Source organism: Neodiprion virginianus, chromosome 6, assembly GCF_021901495.1.
Source record: "Neodiprion virginianus isolate iyNeoVirg1 chromosome 6, iyNeoVirg1.1, whole genome shotgun sequence".
In the NCBI taxonomy this organism is placed as follows: Eukaryota; Metazoa; Arthropoda; class Insecta; order Hymenoptera; family Diprionidae; genus Neodiprion; species Neodiprion virginianus.
Window position 1 is genome coordinate 2,408,306 of NC_060882.1, and position 15,020 is coordinate 2,423,325.

The 15,020-nt window shown below is 43.0% G+C and overlaps 1 protein-coding gene across 3 annotated transcripts; it reads right to left on the bottom strand.

Annotated features, from left to right (window-relative positions):
* Window positions 1–227: 227 nt before the first annotated feature.
* On the bottom strand, window positions 228–3,647 carry LOC124306761 (CCR4-NOT transcription complex subunit 7). Of its 3 annotated transcripts, none has more exons than XM_046767732.1 (7): window positions 3,490–3,647; window positions 2,989–3,089; window positions 2,373–2,555; window positions 2,110–2,269; window positions 1,760–2,036; window positions 1,511–1,651; window positions 228–1,086 (listed from the first exon to the last, which is right to left on the bottom strand). In XM_046767732.1, the coding sequence occupies exons 2-7, from the start codon at window positions 3,002–3,004 to the stop codon at window positions 958–960; spliced, it is 906 nt and encodes a 301-aa protein (XP_046623688.1). In that variant the 5' UTR covers window positions 3,005–3,089; window positions 3,490–3,647; the 3' UTR covers window positions 228–957. The 3 variants fall into 3 exon arrangements, with proteins under 3 accessions (XP_046623688.1, XP_046623690.1, XP_046623689.1); XM_046767734.1 differs by having other exon boundaries at window positions 3,472–3,647; XM_046767733.1 differs by having other exon boundaries at window positions 3,385–3,647.
* Between the last annotated feature and the right edge of the window lie 11,373 nt (window positions 3,648–15,020).

The window sequence follows — 15,020 nt, forward strand, 5'->3', positions numbered from 1 at the left end:
CTTGTATTCATAATCAAGAACTATAATAGTACTTTACAAACGATCGATTCGATAACCGTGCTTAAAGAATTAGAAGATGTCGTCCTGATGATGCGAAACATGCGTAAAACATCGAGAAATTTGTGGGTAACAGCTTCCGTATCGAAACTTTTGAAATTTTGGACGGCCGCGTAATCAATAATACAAATATTATCGCTCGCTCATTCGTTCACATTTATCCGTGCATAAAAGAGAATTCGGTGGTAAGTCTCTTTTCTTGTTTTTTTTTTTTTTCATTTCAACAAAAACTCATATAGTGTTGCGACCTTGTATCGAAAACCGCGTCTTACGCGGAGACCCTGAGGTAGGTATACCAAGGCTACAGTTGGCGTTCGGTTACATGATGGATCTAGCAAAAAGAAATTAAAATTTTTGCCAAACGACGTCAATAACATAACATATGCGTTAAATTAATAATTTCTCTTTTAAATTGAACGTTTTTTTAAACATAAATTGGCATTGACAATGAGCAATTAAATATTTAGGACGAGCCAACGACACCAACTACCAATGAATGAATGAGTGAGCACTTATGCATTACTATTAAATATCTATAAACTTTTCCTTTTAATTATAATTTCTTTTTAATTATTATCTTGTAAATTGTTATGAACATTCTGTATAACAATGTTTAACAAATAGCACTTTGTTTTATTTCCGTTCCTGTATCAAACCCGTCCTACGTTCGAGACGACGAATTTTTTTTACAATTTTTGAAATGAATTTTCAATATTTTTTACCTGTAATTGTAGCTTCAGTGTAAAAATCTACATATATTTATATACGGTGTCACATGAGTCGGTCTTAGCCTTTTTTCGCAGACTTTTCAGAATTGTTTACATGTATAGCAGAGCGTACATATTAGATTGCCTGTACTTGATCGGGACCCAGATTTTCATTGCGATGAAGTACAATCTATTACGAGGAAGATGAATTGTCTCCGTTACTGTCTAGATAACCGCCAGAACCGTTGACAACGAACGACGTACCAAGGCCGTAAAGATGTCCGCAATATTTCGCATCGTCGATATTGTCCTCGAAAAACATCTGCGAAATAAAAAAAATTGACTTGTTCACACACTGTACATATACATCTTATGTACATACACACATACATACATATGCACAATTTTTCACATGAAGGTGAAGCTAGCAACCAGAGTTGGCAGTCAAGCGTGCGAAACTTCTTTTAAATAGGGTAATGCTGTACAGTTAATTGCTTATAATTTTACAGAAGTACTAAAATATCATGTGACGTATGAGAATTTCAAGTAATCGACTTCACTGTCTTACCTGAATCAACGTCGGCGTGTTCGGCTGCTAACTCTGACCACTAGCATCAGCTTCATATCTTTTAAATGCAAGACTTGAGAAATTTACAGGACAACGACGATAATCACGGCACCGTAAATTTTTAAAGAAGTAGGTGAATATTTTCTCACATTTACGAATAATAATAAACGTTGAATACCTCGCGCATTTTGAAGAATACCATGCCAGTTAGTAGCGAATCTGACCCTGCCTGATGTTGCGGTCCAACACGTTGCAGTTCCAGTTGTTCGGCGACTTCTTGTAAGCCACCTTTCAAGTTCTTGCACGACTTCATCAAATACTGAAGTAATAAATTATTATAGATAATTTACCCACTTTCACAATATAAAAATCATTGTTTTAAATATTGTGAATAAATGATCATGCTATCAACGACTGAAGAACTTACTTTGACGTCATAAACTGTTGGAAAGTATATCCTAAGAAGTTCAAAGAATTCGCTTTCTTCCTGAGGTAAATTTTGATCAGTGAGCAGTTTCAGTAAATATCCAAAGTCATATCCAGAGTGAAAAGAAAGCCATTTAATATCATCGACAAGAACTATCCCCGAGGTCATAAGAAGCTCGGCGAAATCTAGAGGATCGATACCTTCCTCTTCGTGTTTCTTAAATTGAATACCGCTGTTTTGCAACATGTCTATACTGTCCTGCGCGTACATGTCTTCCCTGAAACGGAGTCGACATAGATCGATGGAGAAAAAACGCAAAAATTCACGTCGTCATAAAAGTGATTACTCACTGTAGATTGAATTTAAAGTTGAATTGCCATGTCGTATAACTGCCACCAGGTGTGTTACCAGATTCGTCCAGAAACGTGAGACCGAGTTGTATGATCCTTAGAAGGTCAACGTTGCACCGCAACAATTGATATTGGTAGTCGGCACTTGTTCTGAACTCACCTAATAATCGATTTTGTTATAATTATATCTGTGGCAATTTATGAGTTTCACGAGAGAAATACTTCACTTAATGGAAGTGTAGCAATGTATAATGTAAGAATACCTATGGGCCTAGCGACAACACCAGGAAATTCCGTATCCATAGCGACGTACTGAAATTGTTGCACAACTTGGCGAATCGTTCGGAATTCTTCGTCCAAGTTATGCCCCCATACATCGCGGATTCCACATTCTTCATTACTGGGCATACCCCCTCCCTTCAACAGCCCTGCAGCTTTAGTTCCACCTAGGATAACATTGAGCATATCGCTTCACCAATTCGTTCTTACAATGATCGATAATAATTTGGAGCGATAGGTTAAAATAATCGCACGGATAAGATGATATCTCAAAGAAAGTCTTAAAATGATCGTTATTTCGTTGGCCATATAAGTAAACAACGATGTATCGGAGCAATAAGAGAGGCATGCTACATGTGAATATTGAGATTCAACGACTACTTTGTGCTCAAGACAAACGTCTACTTTTAAGTTTGCGTCAGCCTGAGATTGGGATTTGCATGGCTACAAAATAGAATGCAGCTCATTGCCAATGTATTGATACTTTTGTAATAGCAGCTCAATAGATGAACAATTGCGGGCGCCCATTTCTTAGAGTAGGAATAAGAACACGAGAAAAAAACGAGGCCACTAGACAAAATGAATAAACAAGTTTCGTACCAGTAGCTGATGGCATAAGGTTAACGTTATTCCTCCTCCTGTTAAAGGTCGATCTCTACCGAAGCTCCAGCGTCAATCACAGCTCTGCAGTCTTCATATCACTGACGAATGAAAACAACACAGCATTGAGAATTTTGTGAAAAGATGAGGCAAGGAGCAGAGAGAGGGCAACATCTTTCACAGAGACCACGGGCAGTTTCAGGTTTTGTTCAAGTTGTCAGAGACGTTTCTCATTGGGTTAGAAACACTGAGACGCTTCCTAACCTTTCGACCACAGTCACACACAAGAGATGATACCCCTAAATGCAAAAGTAGGCAAGAGGAGAGTTGACGTAGTTTAAAAATACGTTGACGTTGTGCTCTCGGTGTGTTTACAGTATGGGAAACAACAATTACCGAAACTGAATGCCCGGATGTTCGCGTTCTGGCCTGAATACCTCGACTGCACTTTGACTGTCCACGAATACGCGCTAGATTACTTACTCAGGTGAACATACTAACCTGTGCGTGGGGGAATTGCGGTGTTAACGTTATCTTTTTCACAAATATACCACTGATGCACACCAAATATTAATCCAGACCCACACGACTCCCGGTGACAATAATATATCGGAGCAGGTTATACTGTTATCCGCAGACTCCCAAACCACCGAATTATCACAGAAAGCTAACCTAAAGACCGTCGCAGCCTCTGACTGGGTTCCGAAAGCCGCCGCCGGCTTCACAGGTTCGACCAGTCGCCACCAGGTGTCACTCGAGCCGTTGGATTACAAACTTTGAATTTCGCTCGGATCTTTCTCATCATTTACTTCATTGCGGTGATAATTTAAATGCGATTTGAATATAGCAAATTTTCCATCGATTACTCTGTAAATTTTAATCATTTTTCTATACATTTTCAGCGCAAAGTCAACGCATCGAAATACGTTAACTGCGTTTGGTATTTACAACTGATTCCTCAGATGTTTCGAAACGCGTCGCGAGGGAAGAGAAGAAGCGTTGCAATTCGAGGTAATCGAGGAATCGGATGTAAATATCGAAGACGCTAATGGCAGCACAAATATTTAGTGCACAAATATTTAGTCGCAAGGGAAATCCCAGCTATCGTCTAGCTGTGTAGAGACTTACAAGCGGGGATCGAGATGTTGGGCTCTGTCGGTGAATGAACCAACGGTCGATAACGGACGATCATCACGGTATTACATCACTATTACCATTTATTGCTCGTTGACGCAACGCGTTATTATGCTGTAAAGAGTAAATTAATCCTCAACTGACAGAAACCTACGATATCGTTGGATTGATCATACTGAAAACATCAAACAAATGTTGAGTAACAACGAACGCTTAAATGTTGACCATGTACAACAGCAGCCGTGGGAAAATTAAAAGTTAGTCGAAAGAAAAAAAATATTATAAACGAATGTACGGAAATTCTGAAATGACACGATGAAATTCTTGACATTACAGTTATTGTAAGTCTTGTTAATGTTGTAATTATTATTACCAACATTGGGAACGCCTTAGAAAAGATGCAATTACAAATAACAAGAATTTTACGTAAGGTAAAATAATCAAATAACGCGAGAAGAAGTGCAGCGACGAGCGAATGGCTGTTTCGTAACAAAATCTTTATCCCCGGCCAGGGACACAGAAGCTAGAGCCTAATTACACTGACAAAGGCGAAACATGTCTAATTGTAAGAAACGCGGTACCGAGTAGGTATAGCTGGGTACGTAAACGATTCCTCGGTATCAATAGATTTTTAACGAGGATTCCAAGTACCGAGTAATTTATGCGTCGAGAAATGTCAACCATTGCTCATTTTCGAACGGGTATATAGACTTATTATCTAGCTGTATGATAATACCGTTAGTCCCAAGAATCGAGGGGCTTGCATTATTGTGATAACACACACAAGCGTGTACGGACAGTATTTATCGTACCTTTTGCCACATAGCGGTAACTATAGGCAAGAGGCCCTTTAATCGTCTACACAAAACCCCGTGCAGCTCTCGAGTAAAAAATCCAACGATTGTAATTAATTAAAAACGTATTTCAGCAGTGATTCAATTCCCCGACGAAGCAATTTATTTATACCACGTGAATGAAATAGGAACTGTTTATCAGATTGTTAAAAGTTTCGGTGATTATTTCGCGATCCTTTTAAGTCCCGAAAAATTCAATTACTCTTAACACGACTGATGCCAAAAGTATAAACGTGAGCACACCTAAACTGAAACTAAGAATACTATGATGTGGAATATTCTAGCCTCGCGCTGGCCGAGTAGAACGCATTATCGAAAGGATCAATCAACGATATTATACCTGTTCGATGAATGTGAAAAAAATCAATCTAGATTACACTTGATTAATAACAGGTCGATCGTTGGCAGGGGCATGGAGGTGTACTTGTATAAGAAGTAAAAACCAAAAAACAATTCTCAATTGAAAAACGATGAAAATCCGTGACAACAGAGTGTAATTAATTGCATTTCATTCCTGGATCAGGCGCGCACTACCAGCTCTACGTCTGCCTGTATACACACAACATGCTTGTGCAGCAAAGTTATTATATTAATGAATCTATTCACGCGTGCAACGGAGCCACAAACGCACGCCACACGTACGTCTGAATACACGGTTAAACGTCACGTTCCATTGCGAATAGGAAGAAAATGTTCATCGCACGGCATTTGCCGTATAAGGTGTACAGCGATACCTGTACGTCTTGTCGCGTTAAACAATCAATGGTGCCGATAAATCATTATGTTTAAACGATCTCCCAAACAGGGAGACGCATCCCTCGGGTTCGGGTATGGTCAAGATAAACGGGCGTGTTAACACGAGATTAATTTGCGTAACGTGTTTGGGGGGGCGAAGTTTGAAAAGAGCAGCGGATGTGGGCGCGCAATAGAAACAGCCGAAGGCTCATTTGCCTTTCAATACCGTACCTTCTTTCTTATTGTATACACCTCGGTCCCCGGTTATTGTTGTGCATTACTGCAGCTATCGCATCGTTTTTTCGTTTTCTCCGGGCTACCGTTCCCGTCTCTGCTTCTGCTTCTTCCACTTCTACTTCTACTTCTACTTCTACTTTTGCTGCCGCTTCTCTCTCACCCGTCTCGCCGGCCGGCGTGGGTGGCTCGTCATTATTTTTATTTATACTCTTTCGCTGTTTATTTTTACCATTTTTCTCCCCCTCGCAGTCATTGTGCGGCATGCGTTATTCCTTTGCTTCGGGACAAGTCTTGCCTTCATTTGACGAGACTAATTCCAGCCTCTGCCTATAATATACCTCTGCAGTAAAGCCTGAAAATAACGTGCAAGGAAATCCGAACCGATATAATTATATGTTCGTTGATTTGATAAACGAATTAATTTTTTTTTTTTCAACACGTATAACGAAACATGCGTAGGTATAATTAATACACAACGAAGAGCTAAAAAATTGTTCTTCTTCTGTCGAAACGATTACATGCGAGCGAAGAAGAATGAGAATGAAAGGAAATAAACTGAAAATAAAAGCATTGATAAAAGAAAGAAAAAAAAATTAATAAAAAAATACCGACATTGCTGGAAAAACCTGTAGAATTGCGGCGTAGGAGAGAAGATTTCAAACGACGCTATGCGATACCCGGTGATGCGAAGAGATCTGCCCGGAGGCAATCGTTCGCGTGCGAGTCGGTAGGTATATACCACATATATCTAACCAATACCATTGCCTTAGATTTGATGCCAAAGTATAATTTTCTGCGCTACATACCTACGGATAAATTATTCCTACACGCGGTGCAAATCGAGAAAAAAAAAAAAAGAGCCGTAGCTGGACAACGGACGAGGGACAAAAGTGTAAAAAATAACAAAAGAAAGAGCGAGAAAAACGCATAGCACCTCAAGTAAGAATCCGTCATGGTACGTGTAGATATGGATTGAGATCAACAGTAGATCGATATACTTCGCAGCTTATATGCTCTTGTGATACGATAACGAGTGTGTAGATACTAGGGATACGTATATATCTTTGCGATTGGACGAGTTCGTCTCATTTCACCTGACGTGAAAATAAATTTGGCAAAATAGTATTACTAAAGAAAAAAAAAAACTCTGAACTTTTGAAACTGATTACAATAAGAGTTTCTAAAGTGAGTTGAAAATTATTGTGTATACCATATACAGAGACGCGGTGTAATTAAGGTTGCGGAAATTTTTAATAAAAGGAAACAAAGAACAGAAATAGACGTTACGGAAGCACATGTTGCGAGGAGAAGAGGTTTTTATCTCGAATGGCAGAATCAGATCACGACGACGATTAATTCCCAGCGTGGTAATTATTTTTTGCATATTATCTCGAAGCGGCATTTATCGAAGGCTTCCGCGGTAGTTCGAGAATACTTATCGAAGCGGAAGTGGGCTGCAGAAGGCCCACTAAACATGAAAAAGCAGCTCCTTCACGCACCAATTCTAATCCATTGAAGCTCCGCACTCTACAGTCAGGTAGACGTAAGGGTCACGAAATGGGTATGAGCGTACTTAACAGGTATCCGTCGTTAATACGAGGCACATGAGGAAACAGTTAGTAATTTCTCACGCGAGTATAAACGCCGCCGGTATTCTCCCATCCCGTTGCAACTCTACACGGCGGTGACGGAGCGTGAGTTTTGAGCGAATCGTCCATTGTTGTCCTCGGAAAATGTTAATCAACTTTCTATACCTGAAACCGCATGCGGATATCGGACCGACTCCATCTCTCGGGCAGACATCCGTGTCCGACTCGAACCTCACCGCGGCGATGTAAAATCTCTCTTCGAGGCAACGTCTAATTTCACCGGGCATCCGTTTGCGGCGGCATCGAATCAATTTCTCCCAATACGCGCTGACGCAGGCCGAAAATGACGCGGCGCTTCCGCGCGTCGTTCGAGGTGTAACGCGGGTAACGGTCCGTATAATGGGGCTGAAAAGGGGCGAACGACGACGGGGTGGAGGTGCGGCAGGGCCCGTGGTAAGGCCCTCGAGGTTGAGGACCGTGTCTCGCCGGTAGGTATGTTTCGACCGCTTAAGCTAATGAGGTACAGATGGCGATATTGTTGTAAGGTGGCAAGGGCAAGGTGGTCGTCGTTGGTTCGGGGCGGCGATGAGCGCACGCGGGGCTATCGGTGCTTCGCTTCTTTCCGCGGGTGAATTTTAAGGAGTACAGGGAGAAAGGGTTTCTTCTCGATTGTTATCTCGCGCAGCCGGTGCTACCGCAAGATCCTTATCGAACAATATGCCGGAGTTCTTAGCAGAGCTAAATATGTAAATATAGGTGGTGCCACGGTGCCGGGGTGCTCGGTTATTCGGCGCAGATGCGCGCGAGGCTCGTTTAAGAAGTCTGCACATGTGTATACCTGTGCAGGACATTGCGAACTTTGGCGAAGGTATGCCACGTGATGTAAGATGTACGTATAGAAGGTAGACGTCTGTCTGCGTGCGCGCGCCTTTTCCTCTTTCATTCTCACAACGAAAGGAGATTTAGCGCACGCGTCAGATTTAATTGAACGGGTTGCCGATCAACCCCACTTATCATCCTTCACCCCGGCAACGCACGGCATACGTCCGTGTATCCACGTATTTCCCTTTCTCTCGTGCCTGCGCGCAATTTCTTTTTTTTTTTATCGCATATAGCTATACCCGCGTCTACGTGAAGTATCGTACGGGCAAGGTGTGACGTGTGTGCGTACGTGGCGGGTATGTAAACTCCTTAAACAACCGTATCTGTTACTTCCAGGCACGGTGATTAAGATCGGATGATAAATTCACCGCGGCCGATCGTTATTACTGATTGAATATATCAAAGCGTATCGACCCGGCATTGTTGCCGCGAGTGATTAGCATCTTGAAACTCGAGTTATAAAAGTCGATGAAAAGGAAGAAGACTTTCTTAAGTTTATTTTGACTAACGATTTTATCGTCTTGTTATTATTCTCGTCACCGTAGTGTTTATTACGAAACAAAATCCTACATCGAAAAGAGATGTTCCTGAATAAAAATGAAGCTTTCAATTTTTCAACCTACAATTATAATTCGCTTCTCAAATTCCTTCCATTGTCAAGCCAAATTACGAACCCTTCGAGTCGTAGTGGTAAGTATTCTTACCAACTATATTACAGCCATTTTTTTTTCTTTACATTTAGAGAACCTTTCATCATATTTCTTTGCACTTTTTTTGCTATACTCGAGAGTAATCATTGCGAGATAATGTAAATTGTTATTGTTATAAACAAAATGATTGAAAAAAATCTTGAAAATTGAAGTAATAATTCATTCCCGAGAAAGTTACCCCGCTACACGTGTACTTGTTTTACATAAATTATAAGTTTTTGAGGTCGCTGATTGAGAATCTGAAATCGGGTTTAAAAACCTCAAAATGGCGAAACGGTTACAAAAGTTTACCGATCACAATGTGCGACTGAAAGGGTTAACGCGAGACTGCAGGAACCGAAGCAACGAAGCTCGGGTAAAAACGATACCGGTACTTTGAATCGTCGCTTTCCTAAAGCGTCAAAGTTATACCCAAAATACGACGTGGACGGAACGTAAATCGAACCAGAAATGAACGATGAAAAGAAGAGGGTGAAAAAAAAAAAAAAAAAAAAAAAATAAAGAATCAACGCCAGTAAGGAAAAACGGCTACCAAATTGACAGAGCCGTATTTTCCGCGTCCGTAAGCCCGAATATCACGCCGCAGGACATTCTATAACGTCCGCGTAAGGCGGAAGGCGGGTAAATCGAATACGTTGCGGGCTTGCTTGGCTCCCTCGCGCAGGTCCTGAGAGAAATCGTATATATATATATCGTAATATAGCAAAGTGCACCCTTTTTTCCCCACAAATTCATCCCCCGCCGAACGGAGTTGACATCAACACGAATTTACGTCAAACCCCGGGTGTGTAAAACCCGGCGTCGACTGCAAGATTATAACCCGAACCCGTATCGAGTTTCCGGTGTCTGCCGGTGCTGCAGTCCATTCGTTAAGCGCCTCGATTCGACGCTCCCAACTCAACCCTCTCCTTGTTTCTTTTTTTTTTTTTTTGTTTGAAAAAATTTTTTCCACATTATTTTATTTCGTGTCTTTTTTTTTTCTCATGCTCTTGGTTTGTTGCGTTCTATTTCTTCCTCATTCTTTCCCTCCTCTCTCTCTCGTCAGTTCTCATTCTCCACGACCGTATACACCTAACACGCGTTTTTATCCCCTAGTAAGCCGCGACGCCGCCTCTCGCAATTACACACGCGTCGGGAGTCCGAGGGTAAGTATCATCATTTATATCATAGGTGGAATAAAGGCGCGAGCTTCGAATAACCCTTTACACGCCTGAAATTTATTCGCGCCGTTTATTCCAACAGCCGGCCGGCCTCTCGCACCGCGGCTGCAGCCTTCCGACATATTGCACCAAACTTTATCATCGTAATTCCATGTCTACCGCGCCTCGGGCTTCCTGCTCGGCTGCGCACGAAAACCCATATTACACACACACTCATATGTACGCACGAGTACGCGTCCGCCTACGCCGTCCAGAGGATCCTAATTTTATCGATTTCGAACACCGGAGATTCGACTCCGATTTTTTCAATCCAAGTTTAGGGTACCTATTGATACGGCAGATCGGTGAGAAGGTGATTCTTCGACAGTGTAGCGAAACAAAAAAAGAAAAGAAAGAAAATGCGATGCGAACGTCTATAGAACATTTTTTAACGTTATAAATATTGTTCTACAGTAGTCCACACCCCCGACTGTTGGTCAATTTGTAACAGCGTAAGGAGATTCTTCTCATCCGTAAGAATTCGACGCACCGCTGCCTCCTCCTCGCAGCTTCTAATCGATCGGCAATAAGCAATCGGGCGAGTCGTGCCTTTCATCGAGAAACAGGACTGCAACCTACCGTTAGCCAGTTATCAAAGCCTGCGCCCTGTCAAACAGCAGCAGCAACGGCAGCAGCGATACCCAGATTATAGCCTGGTCAGGTACGACGCACCGTCTCGACTTGTCGAAGCCAAAGGTCCGCAATTACCTTGTCGGTTGAGCCTCGAACGGGTTTGATGTGTTCGGATAAGACGTGAAAGGTTCGCTCTCGGCTGGCCCGGGATTCGAGTTAGCCGCTTGCCGGGGCTGACTTGCATGCGAGACGGAAATACAGCTACGTAGAATAAGAGGGAAGATCGAGAGTCGATTTTAGAGCAGGTGCGACGGCGGCAAAGTAAAGCAAAGCAAAGCAAAGGGTCAGATTTCGTCCCCCGCTTATCGCGGCAGCAATATTTTTGTCTTTCGCGTTGCGGATTTCTCGAATACATTAAATCGTCGTCGAGGAATTAACCCGACGCATCTGCGCTAGTTGTTTGCATATTTTTTTTTTTTACGAATGAATAAATTTCATCGACGTATAAAAGGGGGGGACAACCTGTTTATCGTAAAGCGTGTAATTACAAGAAAAATCTGCGACTCGGTATCGGCAGTCCTCGACGTACCTGTAATGAAATAACAGCTCTCCTGGGTATATGAGAATAAATTTAACGAAATACGGGGAGGGCTTTGTTGGTCCGGTTGCATACGATAAGGCTGACGTGACGCGGAGTGATAAAATCGTGAAATTGGCCGGTTGGCTGAATTTACCGGGTCCGTAATACGTAACATTCACCTTCTGCGATTCGGTTAACAGAGTATTTCATTTACGGGATATAATTATTTCATACTCGAATGCCAAGTTTCATATTTCTATGTAATTAGCTCTAATTAACAGCCCCGGCAATCCGTTACACACTAACGCTAAGTAAGTTTTAATCAGTGGGTATTATTATTGCGGAGCGCCAAATCGCTGCCTTATAATTTACACCGTATGGTTTTGTGCTTTTATTTATTTTGCTCAACTGTTTCGACCGTTAAATTTTCAAACACTTCTCGACCCGACATTAAATCGAAATTCACGGACAATCGTTTTTCTTTCAGCAATCTTTCGACGCGTCACACATTCGCTGAGTCTTCGTACAACAGTGCATATTGTTCATAATTTCCAACTCGAGTAGATACTTAGGGTCTGATTGATTTTGAGAATTTTTACAGAAATCGAGTCTCGAGTTCCTTATTCTCGTTTCTAAATTTTCCCGCATCCCTTCGCTCGATCACGAGACAGGTATTAAATCAACGACAACGCACATAAATACAGATTTGCTCGCATGCGGCAAATATAGGTTACATAATCAGTTATCATGAAATATTCGCAACCTATAATACGCAGGTATACCAGTGTTAACAAAGAGCCTAGGATACAAAGAGGAGATCTAATAAAAATGCGACCTCGAATCCCATCGGTGTCCGTACACGTACGTATAAGGCGACGGCATGGGAAACGCTTTGTCTTCATCTCCATCCTGCAGGTTGTAGGTACGTACCTACGTACCTACTCGGCCATTGTCTCTCATCGTCGGTGTTTCTACTGGTATACTGGAGCGTAATCCAGCAATCGGTTATTCGGTGGGACGACGACGACGATGATGATAATGATGATGATGACGATGACGCCGGTGGCGGCGAAGTACAAGACAGGATCGCATTATGGGTACAGAGAGAGAGAGAGAGAGAGAGTGTGATAGGAGCTGATTGTGAGCAGCGTTGCATTCTCTCTCTCTCTCTCTCTCTCTCCCTCTCTCTGTGCGTATGCGTGTGTAACACGTAGGTATTCACCTTATTGATTTCCTTCTCACGGTTTCTCTCCGGGCAAAGTGCGGAAAAAAATTGAAAGAAGTTATGAAAATAAGGCGAAGCCGGAAGGGGGCGTTCGATATGAGCATGCGACGGTGGACACGCAACACGCGCTCTAATTTTAGATCGTGTCACTCTGACGCCAGCTGGTACTCCTCCCCGTCTATTACGATCCCCGCGGCTCTCCGTCTCTGCCTATCCCACCTCCTCTCGCGCTCTCTCTCTCTCTCTCTCTCTCTCTCTCTCTCTCTTTCTCTACCTCGAACCCGACACCAACACCACCGATATATTCACTCATTCGCATTGACACGCAGACATCGGGCACCTCGGACCAATCGGCTCGCGGCTCAGAGAATTATTGAAAATATGTATGTATCGATCATATAGATATAATATGCAGAACACGGACACGTACCGCGCACACCGGGCAATTATCGAGCGCGTATAATGCGAAATTACCGTAATTCCACTGCGATTACGAAAATCGAATCGTATTCCGGTTTATGGAATTCGAATTTACCTTATACGCACGGTAGGCAACCGCTTTAACGGGTAGCAAGCGATCATTTTTTCGAAATTAACTCGACGATGGAAAATTTCTTTTATTTGCACAATAATCGAACGAAAGATTGCAACGAAATAACCGATCGGCGTGTCCGTGTCGCCAACTTGCATACTTGTGCGCATCGGGATCGGAATCGGTGAATTCGTTTCTCAAAACTCATTCCGGACTCGCGAACTTTCTACACGAAGAACGAAGCTGCAAATTGAGCGAGAGAGTATTTCTCACAGCGTCGAGGACGGGCGATAATTAAAAAAAAAAAAAAAAAAGAAAAAAAATAAAGGAACAAGCTCATCGTCCGCTGCGGGCAAAGCGGCGTCCCGACGGTCGTTGGAGTTGCATCCGTGTACGTTTACCTACAAGGTAGAAAGAGCGAAGGAGCATATCGAGTATGCGTAAAGATGAAGAAAGGAAACCGCGATCATTCGAGCTTCACTTCCTCTCATTGTTTAAATCGAATTTTTGCTTTCCTTATTCCGTGTTCCCTCGTCGAGCCGCGTTTTTATACCCATACCTACGCGCACCTCGTGTACGCCTAGATGCCAACGACCCAAAGTATACGATACCCCACATACATATTATTAGTCGATTCCTCCGTTACACGCGCGTCGTATCGCAGGTCCGAACTCCAGGTATCGTACATCTAGACCTAGATCACAGGGAGCGATGGAAATTCAGGAATTTAGCAATGCTCACCCGAGAGGCAGGTCGAATCGCCCGTAGGCACAAGATGATACACATTATCGAGTCCGCCTCGGACGCGAGGATCTCCACCAACTGTTCCCGGCTACCTGCGCAGAAGTCGGAATCCCCTTGAACACCCGATAGGACACAAAAGCTCGCGGGGATGCCGGGTTTTTTCTTCGTTCGACGTTGTACGAGCCGCGTTGGCGTGTCGAAGCCGAGGGCTAAGGAACTTCTCCGTTTCGGCCTTTTGCGGTTTTTCGTTTCAGCAAACAACGAGGCAAGGCCGCGCTGATCCGTTGACAGTCGTACCGAAGGTGAACCACGGACGCCGGTAAACGCCGATTTTGATGTAATCGCATTCCTCGATACGTCACACTCGTTACCCATGAGCTACGGGCGTTTAATAACAAGGGAGAGTCCTCGCTCCTCTCGGATCTTCTTCTTTCTTCGACTTCGTCGACTCTTCGGCTCCTTTGTCCGAGCCGCGGATGCCTTGACCAACTGCGGTGCGTGCCCAACAACGTACACATTGCGCTATGCGTGCGGTCCCGAAGGACGTGAGAAAGTGCGATATGTGCTTTTCTCAATTCTCGCTCGCACCGGCAAACGACGAAACGGCGAAACACGCCGACAATGACTTACGTTCGCACTTCGATTCGTGAGCTTCGAAAAATTTCACATACCTGTACGTTACATTCTGGGTCGCTGCAGGATGTGCGGAGGAAGCGGTTTCGTTTTTCCTTTCATCGCGCTCGGTCCCCGGCGTTGTATGTAATTCACCGAGGAAGGAAAGAATTACGAACGAACGGACGAACGAATGAACGATCCGGAAAAAGATAGGGATTCCAATTTCGAATGAAATTCGCGCTGAGATAATGACTGGATATAATAACCTACGACGCAACTTTACGTACCTATATAAACTATATGTATATATATATATAAACCATCCGTGCGATTGCTCAAGAGTTTGCTTTCTTCAAAAGTTAACAGGTATTACACACATCTACTTATGCGGGGTGCACACGGCATCCCGGAGTCGGAGGGTAT

Excerpts from the sequence above, each read along its gene's own strand:
- LOC124306761 (XM_046767732.1), bottom strand. Across the intron at positions 1,652-1,759 it reads CAACAGTTTATGACGTCAAA|TATTTGATGAAGTCGTGCAA; the intron begins GTAAGTTCTTCA and ends TTATTACTTCAG. Across the intron at positions 1,087-1,510 it reads TATTCTTCAAAATGCGCGAG|ATGTTTTTCGAGGACAATAT; the intron begins GTATTCAACGTT and ends TTTATTTCGCAG.